The following is a 23700-nucleotide window of genomic DNA, read 5'->3' as shown; positions in this document are numbered from 1 at the left end:
TCAGGACCTCTGGAAGAGGAACCAGTGCTCTTAACCTCTGAGCCATCGCTCCAGCTCTAGAATAAGAAATGTATCTACAAACTATCTTTTTCCACTCCCATTTAAACAGTAGTTTACACCATCAATTCTTACCTTCTTGCAATGCTTGACTCAACCAATAATAGAGCCTCAGTAAGACTGACTCATCTTTGACACAATTAATATAGTGAAGCAGCAGAGAGTTGTTTAGCACGGAACTCATCTGAGAAGGCAGCTGTAAAATGGAACAATCAACAATAAGTATATGAAATGTAGGTCCCAACAATAAGTAAAACATTAAATAGGAAACATACAACAAAAACAGAGGATATGGTGCCTGAGATAAGGTTTAGTGTACAGGATTTCTCAACTTGTGTGAGGCTGAGTCCAAACTCAAGTACTGAAAACAGAGGCTATCCAGAACACACAGAAAATTCGAGTCAGTCCCTGCTCCAGTCACATACCTCTAAGCAATCAATGTTCTGTAAAAGGTGAGGGAAACTTTGAAGCTCTTCTAATGGAAATGACCTACTGCTGCTGAAATAATCAGAGAGACTCCACGTCTTTTTCCCACAGTCTTTGTTAGCAGAATTGAGTGCTGGTATAACGGAGAGAGAACTCCATTTCTAAAGAAGAAAGATAATACAATAATCTGTCAGTGCACTAAAAAGACAATCTAAAAAAATTAAAGCAAGTCAGATGTGGTGATATACTTTTTTAATCCCAGTACTCAGAGACAGAGGCCAAGCCTAATCTACATAGCAAGTTTTGGGTCATCTGAGGCTATATTTTAGAAAGCTACAATCTCAAAAATAAATAAATAAAATCAGTTATTAAGCTGTTTCACTTAATGGAAGTATGAATGTGGTTTACATAGAATACTAGATTATCAACATCTATTTAAATACCTATGATCAGGGCTGGAGAGATAGCTCAGTGGTTAAGAGTACTGGCTGCCCTTTCTGAGGACCCAGGTTCAATTCCCATCACCCACATGGCAGCTCAAACCTGTCTATAACTCAGTTCCAGAGAATCTGATACCCTCACACCAATGCACATAAAATAAAATACATAAAATACCTATGATCACCACCATCTGAATGGCTACTATTTTTAAAACTACAGTCCTTTGTTGCTTTAAATTACTTACTCTTTTTAGAGAACAGCCCTTAGTTGGACCTAACATCAGCTTTGGAGGTTCTGGAAAAGCTCGCTGGTTTCTTAGCTTCACAGCAACCAGAGCTGAAGTCCATAGGTTCTTTGAATTATTAAAATAGATCTACAGATTTAGGTATAAAGTACAGAAGATTAGGTACTTACGAGTAAAAGCAACATAATAAGAGTACCAAAGTATTAACTGGTTGCATATTAATTATGAAATATTTATACTCTTATAAATCCATTTAATGCTTTTATCCTTTCCTAATCAGAAATCTACTATAATGCATCAAAGGGATCAACACTATGAAAGGGTAATCTCTAATATGACTTCTCCCAAAAGAGTTGGGAAAGATTTTAGCCCAAATCTTTAAATTAACTTTATGGAAAAATAATGAATTTTTCTAGGGGTTGTGGTATACACCTGTAATCCTGGCGTTTGGGAAGCCAAGGAAGGAAGAAGAGTTAAGGCTAGTCTGAGCAACCATACCAATGAAGCACAATTAATAAAAACTGGCTCTTACCTCTACCTCAGTCCGAAAATGATGATCCTGCCTCCAGGAATCTCAAAATGAGACTGAACCTGTGAGCTATCTCCTTCGATCTTAAAGTCTTCTCTAGGGCTTGGATTAAAGGTGTGCACTACTGGGATTAAAGGCATGCACTGCCCGGTTTCTATGGCAACAACTACTGTGGCTACTGGGATTAAAGGTGTGTGTTACTACTGCCTGGTCTGTAAGGCTAACCACTTGGGCTGTTTTACTTTCCGATCCTCAGGCAAGTGTTGTTTACTAAAATGCAAATGAAATGCCACTACATACAACTCTTTCTCAAACAAAACAAAGTAAATAAAAATGTATTCGATCTCAGTAGGACTTATCTCTCAGTAATCCCTTACCTTCCTCCTCATAGGCAACGATACAGAAATCAAAGTAGGAGCAAAGGTCTTATATAGTGACAACAAAGCCTGGAGATGAGGCTGCAGGCCCTGAAATAAAGTAACAATTTTCCATTTTCAATTCAGTGGCCAAATACAAATTAAGAGCTAATACTAAACAAAAAGCTATAAAAGCTAAGTCCAAACCTTTAGACTCTAATTTTATAATCTGACAGAAAAATAAGAAGCTATAAAAAGTATAGAAATAAGTAACCATCTGGATGTGGTGGCACACACCTTCAATCCCAACAACCAGGAAGCAGAAGTAGAAAGAAACGGACCTCTATATGAGCTCAGAACCAGTCTTGTCTACGTAGACAATGCCAGGCCAGCAAGGGCTAAAAGTGAGAAACTGTCTGTGCTGGCTAGTTTTTATGTTAGCATGACACAAGAGGGGGGGGTCATTTGGAAAGAAAGAATATTTATTGAGAAAATGCCTCTATAGGATTGTCCTGTAGGCCAATCTGGAGAGCATTTTCTTGACTGATGATTGATATTCAAGGGCCTAGCCCACTATAAGTGGGGCCACCCCTGGAGAGAGGCAGAGACCTGCATCGGAGCACTGGACTAAGCTCCCAAAGTTCAGTTCAAGAGTGGGAGAAGTGAGAATATAAGCAAAGAGGTCAAGACCATGATATATAAACCCACTGAAACAGTTTACCTGAGCTAATGGGAGCTCAGACAGGAAAGGAAGCAGCATAGGTCCAACTAGGCCCTCTGAATGTGGGTGACAGTTGTATGGCTGGGGCAGACTGCAGGATCATTGGCAGTGAGACCAGGATTTATTCCTACTGCTTATACTGGCTTTTGTGGAACCCATTCTCTTTGGATGGATACCTTGACCAGCCTAGATATAGTGGAGAGGGCCTTGGACCTTCCCCAAAGCAATGTGGGGTGGGGGGGTTAGGTAGAGAGAAAAGGATGAGGGGAGGGAGTGGGAATGAGATTGGTATGTAAAATGAAAAAGATTGTTTTCTTCTTAAAAGTAAATAAAAAGAAAATATGTAATTTTTTTTAAGAAAGAAAGAAAATAGGCTAAGCAAGATGAAATAAACCCTTTCCTCCCCAAGGTGTTTTTAGCTATAGCAATAGAAACCCTAACTAAGACACTGTTAAAATCATCTGACGCTCTTGCAAAAAACCCAGGTTCCATTTGCAGCACCTACATGGCAGCTCACAGTATCTGTAACTCTACTTCCATGAGTTCTGACACCTTATTCTGGACCATTCCGGCCCTGTACACATGTGATGCACATATATACATGCAGGCAAAATACCCATACATATAAAACAAATAAATCTTTAAAAAATAAAAAAAAGGGCTAGAGAGATGGTTCAGAGGCTAAGAGCACTGACTGCTCTTCCTGAGGTCCTGAGCTTAATTCCCAGCAACCACATGGTGGCTCAAAACCATCTATAATGAGATCTGGTATCCTCTTCAGGCCTGCAAACATACAGACAGACAGAACACTGCATATGTAATAAATAAATAAATAAATAAATAAATCTAAAAAAAATATAAAAATAAAATAAAGCAAACTGGGTGTGGTGGCACATGCCTTTAGTTCCAGTACTCTGGAAGGGGAAGCAGAGGAAAGGTAAATCTCTCTGAGTTTGAGGCCAGCACGGGCTACACAGCAAGTTCTAGGACTGCCAGGGCTACACAGTGAGACAGTATCTCAAAACAGAAAAGAAAACTGTCTCAAAAAAAAACAAAAGAAAACAAGTAAATAAATAAAGCATACTCATCTTTGAATTAAATATCAAGGAGATAAAACCAAGAGTGAAAGTCAAGAAAACAGAGCAGAGGAGATGTTAATTTAACAGGAACACTTGATCATCATAAACCCTGCAAAATTCATTAAGAAGGCCAACGAAGCTTGTGATATTCACTGTAAGCCACTTGATATACTTGCTGTTGTTGACTGACCACTCAATCTTCACAGCTGCCCTCTCTAGTGGTATACAATAGTCAAGAAGCTTGACACAACCAAAGTCTCCCAAAGTACTAACTTCCAAACTGAGCAAACAGCTGTCAACAAAGTACATGCCTAAGTTCCATCCCCAGAACCCAGTTTTAAGAAGTCATGTGTGGCGGTATATATTTGTAATCCCAGTGTTAGAGAGGCAGAGACAGGTGCATCCTGGCCTTTATTTGCCAGTCATTCACTTGCCTAGCCTACCTGGCAAGCTGCAGACTAGTGAGAGGTCCCATCTTTAAAAAAAAGATGGACAGGGACTGATCAAATGGCTCAACATGTAAACACGACTGTAGCCAATCCTGATGACATGAGTTCACTCCCTTAGACCTGAATGATGGAAGGAGAAAACCAACTTTGTCCTCTGATGTCCATAAGCACACCATGGCACATGCGTATCCACACATATACACAGAGTGAGAAAGACTCATACACACAGTAGATAGACAGATAAAGTGGGGGACAGCTCCTGAGGAATGACACCCAAGACTGTCCTCTGGCTTCCCTGTACACTCACATACACATGTATATCCTTGTAAACATGTGCACACACATACACATCCTAACTTTGGAGTCTGGGGATTGTCTCAGTGGTAGTGCTCTTGCCTAGCAAGTGTAAAGTCGTGGGTTCAATCTGTAGCAACACACACACATACACACAAAGTAATATATACATATATCATTGTTTTAAAAAATACATATTATTGTAGACATCTTTACTGTAGACTTATTGTATAGCTAACAACTTATCTTTTGGTGAAAAATGAACATATTGTACTGGAGACTGAACCAAGACCTCATGCATGCTAGACAAGTACTCTACTCATTGATATATACCTTCAGTTTTGATAGTGAGTTTCCATTTTGTTAACTAAGTTCTCAGAAAGTAAGTTCTTTCAAGCTAAGGTGCACTTGGCTTTGTATCTCCCTCCAAAGCCTAGCTCAATACTAGCTTAAAGTGCAACTGGATACTCTACGGTATTTTCTGTACTCACCATTTTGACCTGAAGATCAAGCAATTTTCTCACGCGAAATGGTTTGACTAGAAAACAGAAAAAAAGAGGTTCTAAGCATTTGCCTCAGCAAAAGAAGTCAGTTATACCTAACCACCATGTAATTCATATAATTTCTTTTTACAACACATTAAAAATATAAATACGTCCTTAGTTAAGCTACCATGCAGATGTTTTAGATAAAAGTACTAAAAAAAGCAATTTTTAAAAAATGAATGCTGTCACCTAACTAATGCTGATGATATGAATGAAAGTAAGGGGACTGCAATGAAAACACTCACCGTTCTCTTTCTTAGTCAGTACATACAACAAACGGCACACATGGGGGCACTGTTAAAATATAAAAAAACAAGAAAAATGACAATAGTATTGGAACAAAATATACTCAATGTTATTTCAACAAAATAACACCATGTCCTCCTCAAATGTCAATCATATCCTAAGCAAAACAACTTTAGGGCTATACTGAACAATAGCTTTACAAAGCATTCTCTTATTACATAATAGGCTGAGCATTCTTTATCAAAAATCCTTGACACCGGAAGTGACTATACACTGAGATATTTCCATGTATTTAATGAAAAAGCTAAAGGATGATACCCAACAAGCTGGATTGTGGTAGTACAAACCTTTAATCCCAGCACTTGGGAAGCAGAGGCAGGCGGATCTCTGTGAGTTCGAGGCCAGCCTGGTCTACAGAATGAGTTCCAGGACAGGCTCCACAGTTACACAAAGAAACCTTGTCTCGGGGGGGAAAAAATTTAAAAAAAAGATGATACCTAACATAAAATTCACCAGTGATTTATATACACACTATACGGACAGCTTGAAGGGAAATTTACACATTGACTTTAATGTGTCTATTTTAACTGTGGGTTGTTGCATGAAGCAAGGAATTTTCTACTTTTTCTCTTTGTGAGGTATATGCCCACATGTGTACAAGTACATGCACATACATGCAGTAATTTAAATCCTGGAGGGCAGATTTAAATTGCTGAATGCTTTCAATTTCAGATTCTCAAACCTGTATGTGACAGTGATTTTTTAGAAAATAGCTTCAACTGGCAACAAGATGAGTGGAAATTTTTTTTGTTTTGCCTTTTATTTAACTTTTTGAAGGTCTACTTTTAGCATGTAAGACTGCTTAGCTGGGTGTATAGATGTGCACCACATGCCCACCTGGCACCCACGGAGGCCAGAAGAGGGCGCTGGATCTTCTGAAACTAGAGTTACAGATAGCTGTGAGCCATCATGTAGGTGTTAGGAACTAAATCCAAGTCCTCCACAAGAGCAACAAATACTCTTAACTGCTGAGTCATCCCTCCAGCCCAATACTTTTGCTTTAAAATATAAAAACAATAGGACAAGTTTGAACAAAATTTTAACAAAAATTTCCTTAGAAAAAGAAAATGTGGTTTTTATACACAATGGGATTGTTTAGTCATAAAGGAAAATGAAAACATGTTACTTGCAGGAAAAGGGATGGACTAGACGATTACCATACTGAGAGAATTAAGCTAGTTTCAGAAATGAATCTTCCAATTGCTCTCATATGTGGATCATAAATTTTTACAGATACATAAAATCATGACTTGAAAGTAAAGCAAAAATGTCTAGGGAACAATGGGAATTGATTAATGAGGAGGAGGGTAAGAAACAGGCAAGGTAGGAAAGTATGGGGGAGCATGCTCACTATATAATACACACTTGTATGAAAATGTCCTTATGTAATACAGCAAGCACCATGTACAATGAACATATATAACAAAAACTTCCAAAACTAAATTATGTTTCTTTCAAAACTAGTTCATATTTACTAAGATACAAACTTAAAACTTTTATCCTTGGGGCTGGAGTGATGGTTCAGGGGCTAAGAACATTTGTTCTTTTGTGTGTGTGTGTGTGTTAGAAAACTAGTTCTTTTTTTAATTTTTATTTATTTATTTATTAAAAATTTCCACCTCCCATTTCCCTCCCACTCCCCCCACCCTCCCAAATATTTGTTCTTCCAAAGGACCCCAGTTTGATTCCCAGCACACAACAAAGCAGCTCTCAATCATCTGTCACTCCAATTCCAAAGCATCCAATGCCCACTCTAACTTCCTTGGGCTCCTGTATGCACACAGTGCACATATATACAACCAGATACACACAAATACATAATGTTTATCCTGGTTCCCCACTTTAAAGTATTTTATTCTGTTGTTTATTATTCAAAATATCATTTTCAGTGATGCCTCATTTTCCATTGTTAGATATAATGCATATTTATGCACAGGGCTCTGCACATGTTGAGTAAAAGCTCCATCTCTGTGTTATAAATCCTGCCAAACAGACCATAATTTATGTAATAACTTGGTCTACAGTCTGGCAAATAGGACCCACTCAATACATTTTTTACTAAATTATTAAGACTAATCTTCATTTTTAGTGTTCATCTGCTGAAGATGTAGTTCACTTGGTAAGGAGTTTGCCTAGCATGCACAAAATCCTGGTTTTAAATACAGATTTGGTGGTCTAGACCTGTAATCCCAGCACTCTGGTAGTAGAAACAGGAGGATCAGAAGTTTAAGACCTTTTTCAACTACATAGTGCATAGAAGATACATGAGACCTTAGCTTGGATGGATGGATGGATGGATGGATGGATGGATGGATGGATGGATAGATGGACAGACAGACGGGCGGATGCATGGGTGTATGCCATTCCCATTCACTTATGTCTTGTCCACAGCTAGTTTGAAACTACACTAGTCGTAAATGGGATAGTATGGCCGTCATATGTAAAACATTTACTTCTGGGCCTTTAAGGAAAGTTTGTCAACACTTGCTCTCAATAACCAAAAGTGAAAAAAATCAATTATAGCCGGGTATGGTGGTTTATGACTTTAACCCCAGCACCTGGGAGACAGAGGCAGGTAGATCTCTGTGAGTTCAAGGCCAGCCTGGCCTACAAAGTGAGTTCCACGATAGCCAGAGCTACATAGTGAGATCCCTGTCTCAAAAAAGAAAATGTCAACTATTTAATGGAAACAGAGAAGGAACAGAGCTGGAAAAAGGCCCAGCAGATAAAAGCTCATGCTGTGCAAACCTGATGGCTTGAGATTAATCCCTAGACCTAACAGTGGAAGGAAAGAACCAATCTCCAGACCTCCGATCTTGGCATGTTCACAGTGGTAAGTGCACAACCACACCTGCACATATGAATCACAGCCACGCACATGCATGCATGGGCACACACACACATACAAATCATACATGAAATTTTTAAATGATATTCTTTTAAAAATTGACATATTAGTAGTCGTTGCCCTATAATCTGAAGTATAACATATTCTATACTGCTTTTTCTGCACTTAGAAATGGATTGAGATAGACTCCAAGTGTAATTATAAGAAGAAGAAAAAATTAGATTTTGGTACAAATTCATTACCTCCCACCCCTAGGATATGAACCATTAGCAACACTATTCATCATGTTGAATACAAAATGAGCGCCACACAATGGCTGGCCTCAGGCTCCAGCCAGTATCACAGTGAATCTGACATTCTCCTTTAATCACATCTAGAAAGGAAAACTCCATATGCAGTCACCATCGGAGTTGCCTTGATGGCAAATATTTAACTGCCACATCTGAGTCACCGCGGCGTCAGAATCCTATCAAACTCAATGGAAATGACTTTTTAAAACTATTTCTTTTAAATGCTAAATCCTGCTGCTATCCATGATGACTCACATCTATAATCCCAGCACTGAGAAGGCAGAAATATAGCAAATTCAAGGCTCTCCTGGACTATGCAGGATACTGTCTCAAACAAGCGAAAAAATAACAGAAAATGAGGTCAGAGAGGACTCAGCAGGTTAAAAGCATTTGCTGCTTAAGTCTGATGACCTGAGTTTGATCCCTGGAACCCACAGTGGAAGGAGAGAACCAAGTCCTCAAAGCTGTTCTCTGGCATTCAGTGCCCACCACGGTGGGTACACACCCAAACTCACACAAATGCATTATAAACACAGCATGATTTTTAAAAAATTTTCAAAAAAAGAAAAAAACTTTAGAGCCTTTCTCCATGTTTGTTGAGCTGGGTCATATTTACACAAATGTAGTCACTTAGGGAAAAAACCCAGAGGGGCTGGAAAGTCATCTCAGTGATTAAGAATGCTTGCTGTTCTTGCAGAGGACCTGAGTTTGGTTCCTACCACCCACGTGGCAGCTCAAAACTGTAAGTCCAGTACCAGGAGACCTAAGGCCCTCTTCTGACCTCCAAAGGCCCTAGGCGCATATAATACATATACATACATGCAGACAAAATGCTCATACACTTAATTAAATAAACCTTTTTTAAAAAATCATAGAAACATTGCTCTCATTTTAAAAAGCCAGCCATGATCAAGCAAAATAGCTCAGCAGGTAAAGTTAGCTGTTGCCAAGTCTGATGCCCTGGGTTCAATATACTTAACTCACATGATAGAAAGAGTAAATTACCTAACTCCAGAAAGTTGTCCTCCAACCTCCACACACATTGTTGTGGAATGCACACCTACATATCATATACACACAAAATAAATAAAATGGAAGGGGCAGAAAATGGCTCAGCACGTAAAGGTACCTGCTGCCCAGACTAACAAGAAGAGTACAGTCCCCAGGAGCCACATGGAAGTGGTCCATCAACCCCCTCAAGCTGTCCTCTGATTTCCACACGTGCCTCGACATGTGGATACACACACATTAAAAAAAAAATCTGTGTCTTAAAGCAATAAGAGAAAATACTTCATTTAAAAGGAGGCAGGAGAAATGGCTCAGTGGTTAAATGCACTCCTTGCTCTTTCCAAGGACCCATATCAAGTAGCTCACACTTTCCATAATTGTATCCCCAGGAGACACAACACCCTAATCTGGCCTTTGAGGGCTCCCACAATACATAGTATTCATTCACAATGACATGCACATAAGTAAAAATGACCAAATAAATCTTAACAAAATTCAAAATAAAACAAGCTAGTTCTAAAAGACCACATATTACATGGTTCCTTTAATTTTTACAAAAAAGTAATGAACATGTTCTAAAACTGACTATGCTGATAAATGCATTTACCTATGCCTACACACAAAAAAAAATCAATTGAGTTATATGCATTATCTTGCAAGTTCTGAGTATTTTTGAAACGTGGTTTTGTTGGATGTCTTATTTTCTGTTGTTTTGATAAGACACCACGATTAAGGCAACTTAGAGAAGAAAGGGTTTGTTTATTTAAAGCGTGCGCCGCCACCACCCGGCCTGAACTTTTTTTTTTAAATGTGTACTGTGTTCTGACTACATTGTGGGTCTAGACAGAACATGTGTGCAGTGCCTATAGAGGCCAGAAGAGGGCACCTGATCCCCTGAAACTGGTAACAGATCAACACTAAAGACAGTTTTGATCTACTGTGTAAGTGTTGGGAATTAAATCCATTTCCCACGAAAGAGCAACTGAGCCATCTCTCTAGCTTCATAATTCAACTCTTAAATTGTTACCTTCATGTGATTTCTTTAATTCCCTTGCTACATTTTTACATTACTAAACCATAGAAAGCTAAATTTTTAGCCTAGGAAGTTTGGACGGGGCGGTGGTGGTGCAAGCCTTTAATTCCCACACTTGGGAGGCAGAGGCAGGCAGATCTCTGTGAGTTTGAGACCAGCCTGGTCTACAAGAGCTAGTTTCAGGACAGGCTCCAAAGCTACAGAGAAATCCTGTCTTGAAAAACCAAAAAAAAAAAAAAAAAGATCACTTGTTGCTTGCAGAGTACACAGGTTCAAGTCCCAGTACCCATATGGCAGCTCACAACTGTCTATAACTCTAGCTCCAGGGGATCCAACACACTCTTCTGAACTCCATGAGCATCAAGCCTTCAGGCAGAACATAGACATACATGTGAACAAAACACTTGTAGAAATAAAATAAGTAAATCTTTAATAAAAATAAACCTATTCCTACCTAGTACAAGGCAAGAAACAAGATGTAGCATGAATTTTCATATGCATGAATTCTATTCCCAAAGTGAGAGGAATTCAGTCAGGTATGTATGTACATTATGTGGTCTATAAACTGATTGTCCTTGAAAAATTTCTAGGTAGTGAATAGGTTGATTTCTTGGTATTACCAATGTCTTCAAAGGGATAATTATGCTATTTAATCAAAAAATAAGTTATTTGCAACCTTTAAGATAGTGTTCTCCTTCTCATGGATTCTGATGTAGTTTTTGCAGTGTCAAGAAAATTCAGAGTAAGTCACCCAAAGGACTCTGCTGACGTGGTTTAAAAGGGAAAATAGCAATCACTGAGCTAAATCAACAAAACTCTATCTGTACCATTATTTCCTTAAAAGAAAATATACAGCAAATACCACAGATTTGTTAATCTGTGAGACAGTGCAGCGAAGATCTCTGCTGTGTAATTCTTTCTACTTTTTGTATTCTTAGTACATCTTGAAATAAGCATGGAACACACATTAAGGGGCATGGCAATATACAGAAAAATAGTATTCGACTGAAGCGCAAGGCTGTTCAGTGTTTACTTACCAGTGCATCATCTTGCAAGGAAGCAAAAAAGAAGCCATAGAGCAAATTAATTTGCTTCTTATGATCAATAAAGTCAAACATCGTGACCAACCAACGATAAAAAAGCACCTGTTGACAGAGAAAATGTGTCTTTAGAGAATGTAACTAATTGTGGAGGAAGAGCTTTAATCTCTCCTCGGCACTAGTTTAAAAGATACTAGCACCAAGTAGGATAATAGATTTTTATTTCTTAGTAAAAATTTCTGTTTGAACAGGGTCCTTTTATCAAGCTATATTGTTCTGAAACCACAGGTCTTGTACAAAGGGCTACTGCCATTACTCCATAAGTGGTTCTTCTTTGCTAGCCCTTAAGTAGGTTCTAAAGGACTTATCATCAAAGTATCTAAAAGATTACCTTGGTATTACCAGAGCACTTGCCAACACAGAGCCAAGATACCGCCTTAACCACAGAATCTTCTGATATGAGAGTTTCTGGAATCATGCACTTTAATATCCGTATGCTTATAGCATTCCCTGGGGGGAAAACACTCTAAATTAAACTGGATTTCAGTGTCTCAATTGTTCCTTTTCTATGGTCATAACTCTCTAAAACAAACTAAAAAGCAAATTATTTTGTGTGTACGTGTCCACATGAGTGCAGACATGTGTGCCTAAAAGTATGCATCTGTATGGAAGCCAAAGCTTGATGGTATTGTCTTCCTGTCGCCTTACTTTTTCAAAATTATCTTTATTGGATGATTTTATGTATATGGGTATTTTGCCTGCACGTGTGTCTGTGTAACCTGTGCCTGCAGGGCCCACTGAGGTCAAAATAGGGCACTGGACCCCCTGGAAATGGAGTTTAAAAATGTTGTGAACTGCCATTGGGTGCTAGGAATCAAACCTGGGTCCTCTGGAAGAAGAGCAAGTGTCCTTAACCACTGACCCCATCTACCTTACTTTTTTATGTACATGGTGTTTTGCCTGCATCTATGTCTGTGTGAGGATGCCAGATCCCCTAGAACTGGAGTTACAGACAGTTGTGAACTGCTATGTGGGTACTGGGAATGGAACCCAGGTCCTTTGGAAGAACCACCAGGACTCTTAACTGCTAAGTCATCTTAACCACTGAGCTGTCACTCCAGCCCCACTTACTTTTTGAGACAGGGCCTGTCAATGAACCTGGAACTCGCAGATTCAGATAGACTAGCTAGTCATCGAGTCCTATGGATTCTCTGGTTTCCATCTCCTCAGTGCTGGGATCACAGATACATGCCTCTACCTAGGCTTTCTCTCTCTCTCTCTCCCTCCCTCCCTATTTATCCATCTATCTCTCTATGTAAGGTTATCTTGTTTGCATAAGTGTATGTGCTGTGTAGTTGGACCTAGCCATGCCCACTTAGCATTAAAAAAACACTCCTGGTCAAAAAAATAATTACAGATACAAATGCAATAAGAACAAATTCAGATTTTGAAAAAGACCTCTAAATGGGTCACAGTATGTTTAAAAAATGTACGTAGGCTTGGAAGAAAGAAGAAAAAGGATATAGAGAGTTATAAAAAGAAATGGTTTTTTTAAAAAAATAAAACAAAGTCTTTAAAGAGACAGAGTACAGACAGTCCCAGATAAAAGGAATAAAGAAAAATAAGCCATATAAAAATAATATATATACAGAGAGTCTAAATTATGTATATTATTGTGTTTTCTTTAATTTTTTTGTTTTTGTTTGGTTGGTTGGTTTTGGTATTTTTGAGACAGGGGTTCTCTGTAGCGTTGGAGCCTGTACTGGAACTAGCTCTTGTAGATCAGGCTGGCCTTGAACTCACAGAGATCCACTTGCCTCCCAAGTGCTAGGATTAAGGCGTGTGCCAACACCACCTGGCCTTTAAATTTTTTGAATGTGAAAAAGCTAAGTACTAAGAGACATTTCATTGTATGGGCTGCTAAGCTAAACCAACATTTATATTTAAAAGGTATCTTGACTTCAAAATTTGGGTCTAGAGAGGCAGTGGTGCTGCACACCTTTAATCCCAGCACTCAGGAGGCAGAGGTGGGAGGATCTCTGTGTGGTCTACAGGAGCTAGCTCCAGGACAGGCTCCAAAGCTACAAAGAAACCCTGTCTCAAAAAACAAAAAACAAACAAACAAACAAAAAATTTGGGTCTAAGAATATGTTGCTTTGGCAAAGAGGTTCTACTTTTATTTCCACAGAGGATGAGAACCTGTGGATTCCTTCTAGACTAATGTGGTTTAATGGACAAAGACCCACCCCCGAAAGGTTGCTGTGAACACCCCCGAAAAATTACTTTGCCCAACAAAAAGCAGAAATCAGTTTGGAGAGAACTACGCCCAAATTTCCAAATATTGTTTATTAATGTTTCTTTACATTTAAAGGGAGATATGCTATAGAGATCAATACTTTGCACTAGTACGGATCTTGGTTTATTGATAGAAATTTTAGGTCAATTAGTTAGGCTTTCTAGATGTACAGAGATATATTTCACATAGATAATTATTCTTCAAACCTTTCAAAGACTAGAGAATATGGCATTTAAAATATTTTAAGAACTTAGGACTTTTCATGACAGTGGGACACATCTGCTTCTGGCAGCACCGATCTACTTTAAGAGAATGATAGGCATCAGAGAGGCTCCTCATGGAGTTTGTTAGCCATTTGGACAAGAAACTGCTCTTGTCTGAACTGTTTGACTTCACTTGCAGAACCCATAGAAAAATGACTGCTGACATTGCCTAAAGAAGGTGAAATAGTCCTTCGGGGTTCCTGCTTCAGGAAAGAGTCTGCCAGACATTCTGCAGGACACAGAAGAAAGTGACTGACAAACTGCTAATATAGGTGGAACTGTCTTTGAAATTTCCTGCTCATGGACAAGTCTACTGGATACTATGGGTCTATAGGCTGAAGACGGGTGCTCCAAAGATACAGAAGAACTGTCAATTCTAGAGTTTTGGAAGTTGCTGACAATACACTTCCTGTTTACTTAGGTAATATTATATCCTTTTGGAGTCTTTCATGGAGTTGAGGAATAGATAGTTAAAGTTATAGTTTTCCTTAGTTATGATAAAAGATAAAGTAGGTATAAATGTTCTAACTTTAATTCTTGCTTGATATCTGTTTTGTTATATGTAATTTTACTATGTTAAAATTAAAATCTTCCTTTTTATTTAGACAGAAAAGGGGAGGGGATATGGAAAGTCCTTCTGTATATGTGTTGCTTTTATTGGTTAATGAATAAAGAAACTGTTTTGGTCAGTGGCTTAGCAGAATAGATCTAGGTGGGGAAAACTAAATTTAATGCTGGGAGAAAGAAGGTGGAGTCAGGAAGAAGCCATGTAGCCTTCAGAGGGGAAAGACGTGAGCTGCCAGCTGGAACCTTGCCAGTAGGCCACAATCCTCATGGTAAAAATAAAATAGAAATGGGTTAATTTAAGATATAAGAGCTAGCTAGAAATATGCTTAAGCTATTGGCCAATCAGTATTGCAAATAATATAGTTTCTGTATTTTTATTTTTGGGTCTGAGTGGCTGGGGAACAATCAAGCAGCCTCCATCAACTCTCTCTCTCTCTCTCTCTCTCTCTCTCTCTCTCTCTCTCTCTCTCTCTCTCTCTCTCTAAGGGTATTTTGTCTGCATAAATGTATATGTATCATGTGTATCTGAGGCCCAAAGTATGTGTCAGAGTCCTAGGACTAGAGTTATAAAGGTCGTTAGGTGCCATGTAAGTACTAGGAATTAAACCCAGGACCTTTGGAAATGCAGCTAGTGCTCTTAACCACTGAGTCATCTGTCTAGCCCCTTGCCCTTGACTTTTAAGTGAGTATTGGGAATTTAAACGCAAGTACTTACTCATTCTTACATCCCAAGTACTTTGCCTACTGAGCCATCACCCCAGCTCCTAAATCAAATTATTTAACCCAAATACATCTATTATAAAAAGGAGGTTAAGGAACCAAGTCTAGTGGCACATGCCATTAATCCCAGCACTTGGGAGGCAGAGACAGGTGGATCTCTGAGTTCAAGCCCAATCTGGTCTACAGAATGAGTTCCAAGGCAGTCAGGTATATACAGAGAAACCCTGTCTCAAAAAGGTTAGGGAAGAGCTGAAGAGCTGATTATGGAGGTATAGACCTGTAAACCTAGCACTCAAGAAGTGGAGGCAAGAGGATCTTAAGTTTGAGGCTAGTGTGAGCCATGTAGCAAGACCTTGTCTCAAAAAGAAGAAATGAGAAAAGAGCTTCCTTTTAAGGTAATTAAAATAATTAGTAGTTAGATAATTTTGGCAAATGCTGGACTCATTGAATATGCAAAAGCTACAATGTGGATGCTTTTTCCATTACTAGGGCTTAAACCTAGAGCCTCATGCATGTTAGGCAAGCCCTCTTACTGTGCCACATCCTCACTCCAATATATTCCATTTTTAAAGCATCATAAATTTTAATAGTATGTGAATTATACTTCAACATTAAAAAGCCTTTCCACCCAGCAGTGGTGGCACACACCTTTAATCCCAGCACTCAAGAGACAGAGGCAGCAGTATTTCTGTGGAGGCCAGCCCAGTCTACAGAGACAGTTTTAGAACATCCAAGGATACACAGAGAAACTCTGCCTCAAAAAAGCCTTTCAATCACAAGGAACAAAGTGGTTTTCACTTTAATTTTGCAATGACACAATAGATTATTATTAATGGTTAAACCCACTGACAGGCATTTTCATGAGTTGTTGCATTTAAAAATTTTCTTAAAGGGCAGGGCATGGTGACTCAGGCTGCTGTTCTCAGAACTAGTAAGGTAGAAGCAGGTTGATCTCTAAGTGTAGAGGTCAGAGGCCAAATACTGGGAGAACGGGAACTGGTTCTCTTCGTTCACTATGTGGGTCCCAGGGACTGAACTCAAGTCCTCAGGCTTGCATGCAGGTCTAATGAGTCAGCTCAAATGAATATTAAAATGAAGATAAGCTATTCTGAATGCCTGAACATGGGTGAGAGAAAGCTACAAGTAAATAGAACACTAATCAGGTGATATTTCTAAGCCTGTCCTGTACTTAGGATAGGAAACACAAAAGAGAAAAGCATCTTAACTACCAGGATCAGAGATAATGGAATAAAGACAGTATAAATAGGAACTTGTCAGGTAAATAAACCTAAAGCAATGAAACATACTTGATCCTTTAAAGTCCCTCTTTGAAAAACCTCCAATGGCATCAAACACACACATGGTATACATACATACATTCAAGCAAAAACACTCATACACATAGAATAAAATAAACAAATCTTTAAAAAAAAAGCCTGGGTGTGGTGGTGCATATCTCTATTCCCAACACTTGAGAGGCAGAGGCAGGAGGATCAAAGCAAATTTAAGATCACCTTCATCTTCTTAGCAAATTCTAAGTCAACTTCAGGTATTTTTTTGTGTCTCTCTGTGTGTATGTACTTCTTTTTGTTTTCTGTTTGCTTGTATATATTGTTTATTTGCCTATTTGTTTTCTTTCTTTCTTTTTGGTTTTTCAAGACAGGGTTTCTCTGTAGCTCTGTCCTGGAACTAGCTCTTGTAGACCAGGCTGGCCTCAAACTCACAGAGATCCGCCTGCCTCTGCCTCTGGAGTGCTGGGATTAAAGGCCTGCACCACCACCACCCAGCGCATGTTTGTGAGAGAGAAAGAAGGTGTGGAGTGGGACAGGTAGGGAAGTGGGAATAATATGGGAAGAGATGAAGGAGGAAAAACCATGATTAGAATATACTGTAGAAAAATATTATTTTCAATAAAAAACAAAAGCAAAACAGACACAGTACATTTTCTTTGGAAAGAAAAAAGAAACAAATAAAACCCAAAAACTGTCTAAATGGCAAAACTAACAGGAAACTAATGGCAAATATATCAGTTCAACATACCAAACTTGCCACTGAGTGCCACATTTAGTAAAATATCAATTGCTTCTGAAGCTAAGCCATTTTTCCAAGCCACGTTTTCCACAGTTTTCAAGTGTTTTTCCAACATTGTATTTTTATTGAGTGAAGTTTTCTTGGGACCTGGAAAAAGAAACAATATTAAACAAGTAGACCTTGGACAATCTTTCAGTGCTCATCCTCAATAATTACAACCTAGGGACTCATTAAAGGAATAGATTTATGCAATAACTGTCTTTCTCTAAAAAAACAAAAAAATAAAACAAGCAAATTAAAAACCTTGAGAACCTATATATTACTCAGTGCTTAGCAACAATAGAATCTTCAGTGAAGAAAACATCCCTCATGCCCTGACAGCTCAGCTCAGTATATATTGAAATATACTATATCACAATGTATTATATACTATAGACAAAACAAAACATCTCTCCAGCATAGTGGCTGGAAGATACTGTGATCACCTCAGAATCTTTACAAAATACTAATACTTATCATGTACTCTTAAGACATCTGATTTTGTTGATATGGGATGTATATATGTGTATACACACATACATACATACATACATATATATATATAAACAAACATTCAACTTTAATTAAAACCTCTTTCAATATTAGGACAACTCCAAAATTTTACTAGAAACCTTTATTTGTGTATATACACGAGCATGTGTGTACCTATGAGTGTGTGAGCCATGTGTAAGGTTGAGTGTGAAGGAGAATTTGGTGCTAGGAATCTTCCTCTATCACTTGCCACCTTATTTTTTTGGAGACAAGGATTCTCAGTGAACTTGGAACTCACCAATTCAGCTAGACTACCTGGCCAATAAGCTACAGGGAGTCTCCTATCTCTGCCACCCCAGTGTTGGCATTACAAGCACATAAACCATGCCAAGATTTTTACATACTTTGAACTTAGGTCCTTATACCTACAAAGCAAGCTCTTCTTCAACTGGACCATCTCCCTAGCCTACCTAGATGTCATTCAAAAGTCACAGTGCCAGGTTACATCCCATAGCAACAAAATCAGATGTCTAAGAATAAATGATAAGAATTAGTATGTTTTAAAGATTCTGAAGTGATCACAGTGTCTGCTAACCACTATGCTAGGAAAATGTTTTGTTTTGTCTATAGTATATAAATGTTGTCATATAGTAAATTCTCGATAAGTGACTATTAGATAAAAATTTGATTAAACAAAAACATCTTTCCCTTGAAAAAAGCATTTAAGGCTGGACATGATGGTGTGCACCTTTAATCCCATCAGTCAGGAGGAAGCAACAGGAGGACCTCTCTGAGTCTGAAACCAACCTGGTCTACAAAGCAATTTCCAGGACAGCCAGGGCTACCCAGTGAAACCCTATCTCAAAAAAAAATCTTTAAAAAAGACAAAAATTATTTTTGGACAGGTTCCTACTCTTACCTGTCTTACTCCCCATGTTGGGATTACAGATATGTCCGCCACTGCATCCAGCAATTAGGACCGAAATATTTTTAGAGAGAAATAGGAATTTCGGGGCTTGGGCTGGGGTTGTAGCTCAGATTCGAGAATGCTGGGTTCTACCACCAGCTCCACATAAACCAGGCATGGCAATGCACACCTGTAATCTCAGCAATCAAGTTAGAGGCCACCCTCTGCTGCATAGTGAGTTCAAGGCCAGCCTCAGATACATAGAGACCGGTCTCAATAAAAAAAAAAGTAAATAAAATAAACTGCACTTTCATAAGGAAAATCATCTGCCTTTACCTTTCTGGAAGTATTCTATTGCTATCTGCAGGTCATCTTCGTCTTGATCATCAGCATGTTTAGGATCTTCCATTGAACTACTTTCTTTCAAGACACTCTTCGAGTTGCCCGATTTCTCTTTTACCTTCCAGGCTAAGAGACTGGTCTGAAAAGTATTACTACCTTGAGAAATTCTGTTTTGGAGCTTAGAGCATCTGGTTTTCCTTTGAGTTGCCATCACTGTATATATGTTCTAAACAAAAACGAGTACCAAGTTACTATTACCCAGCCAGAGACAATGACCATATTTGTCTGCATTCCCATGTGCAACAGGTATTCAATGACAGGAGACAATTAACCCATAGGCTTTTTTAGAAAGTCCTTGACCTGAACAGCAATAGATTCATAACTTGCCAATGTAATATATATTAGCTAAACTTTTAAAATGGCTATATTTTTAAGTACAAAACCATCCCATCTCATAATTGCAATATTTTCCTACTCCTATTTTATCTACCCCTCCTTGATTATGTTTTCGATCTTTACACTGTCTTTTTTGTCAGTAGTATGTTAAAATTGCACAGTTAAAAAAGCTAACTAGGGCTGGAGAGATGGCTCAGAGGTTAATAGAACTGACTGCTGTTCTGAAGGTCCTGAGTTCAATTCCCAGCAACCACATGGTAGCTCACAATCATCCGTAATGAGATCCGGTGCCCAGAACACTATATTCATAATAAATAAATTTTAAAAAAAGCTAACTAATGCCCAGGGTAGCAATATTATCCATTTATTAATTCACACATTCAATAAATACTATGCATCATCATCTTTATGCCAAACACAGTCTAGTTAGTTACCAGGGCTGTAAAGATAAAACATCATGGTACCTGAATTCATGAACCCTACACTGGGGGACAGGGGTTATAAACCAAGGACCCAGTAAGTAACAAGTGCAGTGAAGTGACAGAAATGAGGTGGAGTAGGAATCTAATTTTGAGTAGGTGTCCAGAGAAAGCCTCCTGTGGTGGTTTGAATGAGAATGCCCCCCCAGGCCCATATATTTGAATACATGATCCCCAGTTGGTAGAACTATCTGGGAATGACTAGGAGGTGTGGCCTTGTTGGAGGAAAATGAGTCACTGAGGGTGGGCTTTGAGACTTCAAAACTCCACACCATTCCCACTTAGTTGTCTGCCTTGTGCCTGTGGATAAGATATAAGCTCTCAGCTACTGTTCCAGGACTGTGCCTGTCTGCCACATGATTGCATGGGTTCTGCTACCCCGTGTAATAGTTAAATCTCAAATTAAATGTTTTCTTTTATAAGTTGCCTTGTTCATGGTGTCTCTTCACCGAGAAAGAAGAAAAGTAATTAAGACAGCCCTCTTTCGTGACCCTTAAGGAAGATGAAATCTAAGTGCCAAGAAGGAGTGGGCCATTTGAAGGTGCAGGGGAAGAGTATTTGATGAGAAGAAAAATGGAAAACATCCAAGCAAGAAAGAAATTTGCATATTAATGAAAACATGTCAACACCAGTGTGAACAGTTTGGATCAAAAGAGTTAAAGTGTAAAGTGAGAGTCAGAACTGTAACAGGGGAGATCATATTGGGTCTTATAGGCAAAGAGTAAGGACTCTGACTTTTCAGTATCAAACCACAGGAGAGAAAACGTAAGACCATCTTTCTTTTCTGTAATGTAGAGACTAGAGTTCAGAAGTGTTGAGAAACCACTTACCAGGCTTTGCCAAAGAAAGCAGATGACTGGCCAGCAGTAGGTCTAAGTAGGGTAAAAAAAAGACTCACATGTCCTATGAGATACTCGGTGCAGGAGCATATATACCTGGGTAGACTGTTAAAAAGATAAAACAAAGAATTAGACACAGATATGAGGGAAACCAAGAATAACTAATAAGGAACCAAGACTGGCTTCTAAGTTTTTATCTTCAAGTAGGAAAATCTACGGGAACAGATGGAATGACATTCAGTCTCTTCCCCCTAGAACAGATGAGACCAGGGCAAGAGAACACATAATAAGTTCAAGACAGAAGGAGGGGAGGTCTGGTGCAAGAGCATCCTACTTAAGAAGGGTCAGGAAGCAGATTAGGACCCCCACTGGGCGAACTGCTCCAGCGCCACGGGGTGGTTCAACTCTTGGCCCTCCCTCCCCACCTAACAGCAGCGAAACAAGCAAACAACTCCCCGACTAGGCCTATCCCTGAGACCACAGAGGAAAATCTGATGCCGGTTTCCCTTTTCAGAGTTAGTTTTACCCTCGCCGGTCGCGGTATTGCAGATCTCAGTGCCACCCTGGCCGGAATCGCACAGCACCTCACCCTAAGAACTTCGGCACTGGTCACCTCACCCTAAGAACTTAGGCACTGGTCCTCCAGCTCCCAAAAACCGCCTCCGAGATTCAAAGGCGCCAGCCCCGCCCCGCGCATGCGCTTCGGGGGAGCCCGCAGCGGCGGGGGAAGCGAGTTCAGCCAAAAACTAATTGGTTTGAGTGCAGCTTTGAGGCGGGAGGTGGCGCGCGCGCCAGCGGAGAAAGACGCGCCTCAATGACGCAAAGTGACTGACCCCACCCACGGAGGCCTGGGGTACGCCCCAGCCGGCAGTCGCTACTGGAAGTCAGTTGATTGACCGGTGGTGGTCTCCAAGTTCTGGGGTTTGCAGCGGTCATTGTGAGTGGAACAGTGCTAAGTGACTTGGCATTGAATTTAACGTGGTAAAGTGTGGTTTTCATTTTGCCCACATTGACCCCAAATGTCGGGGCTTGGAATCTGCAGAAAAATGTAAAACTGAAAACTTGACAATAAAGGCGGTTTTTCCATATGTTGTGACTTAAAGGGTCTGTCGCTTTCCTGTGGAGTTCGAGGTGGAGGTCGGGGGAAATGGACAGTAAGAGAAAAATCACAAGATCTGCCTGCTTTTGACAGAAGATGGGTACAAATAAATTTACTAAAAACAGCCAGGCGGTGGTGGCACACGCCTTTAACCCCAGCATTTGAAAGGCAGAGGCAGGCAGATCTCCTTGAGTTCGAGGCCAGCCTAGTATACAGAGTGAGTTCCAGGACAGTCAGGGCTACACAGAGAAACCCTGTCTCGAAAAAATAAAAAATTCTGAGTCACCTGTTAATCCATCTTGAAAGTGGCTGTCAACGTGTAAATATTCCTAACCTTGAAGAACTAACTGACCTTAAACTAGCTAAAGCAGCAATAAGAACTTAGTACATGATCTAACTTTAACCCCTAATTTAATCTCTACTGAACTAGGAATAAAAGCCAGAGTGGAGGCTCAAGCCTGTAATCCCAGCACAGGAGAGACTGGGGGAGAAGGACCACCGAAGGAGGACTGTCTGAGCTACAGTGTGACCTTGTCATAAAAAAGAAAAAAAGAAAGTTAGGAATAAAGGAGGAATTTATAAATGTAATGCCTCTCAGCGACTTGAGGCCATAAGATTATTATGAACTTTATGCAAAATTCTACAGGAAAAACTTGCCATCTCAGACAAGCATAAATAACCGAGGGTTAACTTCAAGTATTTCATATAGACTACAGCAAAAACGACTACCACATCTAACATGGTTTTAGAGTAGTTTGACAAACTCATTTACTCATGCATAAAAATTGAGACTGTCCATTTTTTCTGATAGCTGCTCTTTAGCAAAATTGAAATTTTTATTGAGCCATTTTTCATGCATTTAATGATTTAATACACTCAAATAAGTGTAAACTGGACAGGATTGAAGGCTTCACCCTCCTTTTCGCAGATGAAATGGTACCCTAAGTGATGAAATAACTTACTTAACGTGACAAATTTGTGACAGTACAGCTTGTCACTTTGTGGACACAGTGTAGTAAAAGACACTGTTTCATATTTATTTAATGAACCCTTGGGTTTTTTTCTGAAATAATATTTCATCTTTTCCTCTGACTCACTCAATAAAGGCCTTCCTAAACCTGGAGATAGTATTGGGATCCTAAGGCTTTATCCTAAGACTCTAAGGCTTCTCCTCTTACATGGTAACATCAAAAAAGCATGAAGGAAGCCGGGCGGTGGTGGCGCACGCCTTTAACCCCAAGCACTCCAGGAGGCAAAGGCAGGCAGATCTCTGTGAGTTCAAGGCCAGCCTGGTCTACAAGAGCTAGTTCCAGGACAGTTAGGGCTGTTACACAGAGAAACCCTGTCTCGAAGAAAAAAAAAGCATGAAGGAACTTAAAAGGATGTGCACTTTAGCAGCCTTATTTGTATACTGAAACTATTACACCCTTTTCTTCTTCATTTAGTCTTTTGTTTCTTTAAGAGCTTGGAGCTAGGTGTGGTGGCACATACATTTAACCCAGCACTCAGAAGGCAGAAGCAGATGGATCTCTCTGTGTTCCAGGACTGCCAGCGCTACATAGTG

At 39.4% G+C, this 23700-nt stretch overlaps 1 protein-coding gene across 2 annotated transcripts in view; it reads right to left on the bottom strand.

Annotated features, from left to right (window-relative positions):
• The window catches only part of Cenpi (centromere protein I), a 62781-nt gene extending 41136 nt beyond the window's left edge, over positions 1-21645 (bottom strand). The window contains exons 1-12 of one of the 2 annotated variants that reach the window (XM_075958791.1): positions 21564-21645; positions 21097-21142; positions 19318-19549; positions 17553-17690; positions 12058-12176; positions 11664-11771; positions 5387-5435; positions 5088-5134; positions 2075-2164; positions 1169-1297; positions 483-644; positions 133-253 (exon numbers count right to left, since the gene is read on the bottom strand). In XM_075958791.1, coding sequence (XP_075814906.1) covers positions 133-253; positions 483-644; positions 1169-1297; positions 2075-2164; positions 5088-5134; positions 5387-5435; positions 11664-11771; positions 12058-12176; positions 17553-17690; positions 19318-19534 — 1180 coding nt within the window. In that variant the 5' untranslated portion in view covers positions 19535-19549; positions 21097-21142; positions 21564-21645. Of the gene's footprint in view, positions 1-132; positions 254-482; positions 645-1168; positions 1298-2074; positions 2165-5087; positions 5135-5386; positions 5436-11663; positions 11772-12057; positions 12177-17552; positions 17691-19317; positions 19550-21028; positions 21143-21563 lie in introns of those variants that run through there. The other variant, XM_075958792.1, reaches the window with a different exon arrangement.
• Positions 21646-23700: the final 2055 nt, after the last annotated feature.

The sequence above is a fragment of the Microtus pennsylvanicus genome, chromosome X (assembly GCF_037038515.1).
Source record: "Microtus pennsylvanicus isolate mMicPen1 chromosome X, mMicPen1.hap1, whole genome shotgun sequence".
Classification (NCBI taxonomy): Eukaryota; Metazoa; Chordata; class Mammalia; order Rodentia; family Cricetidae; genus Microtus; species Microtus pennsylvanicus.
Note: the sequence above shows the minus strand (reverse complement) of the source record. Positions and strands in the feature narration are given on the sequence as shown.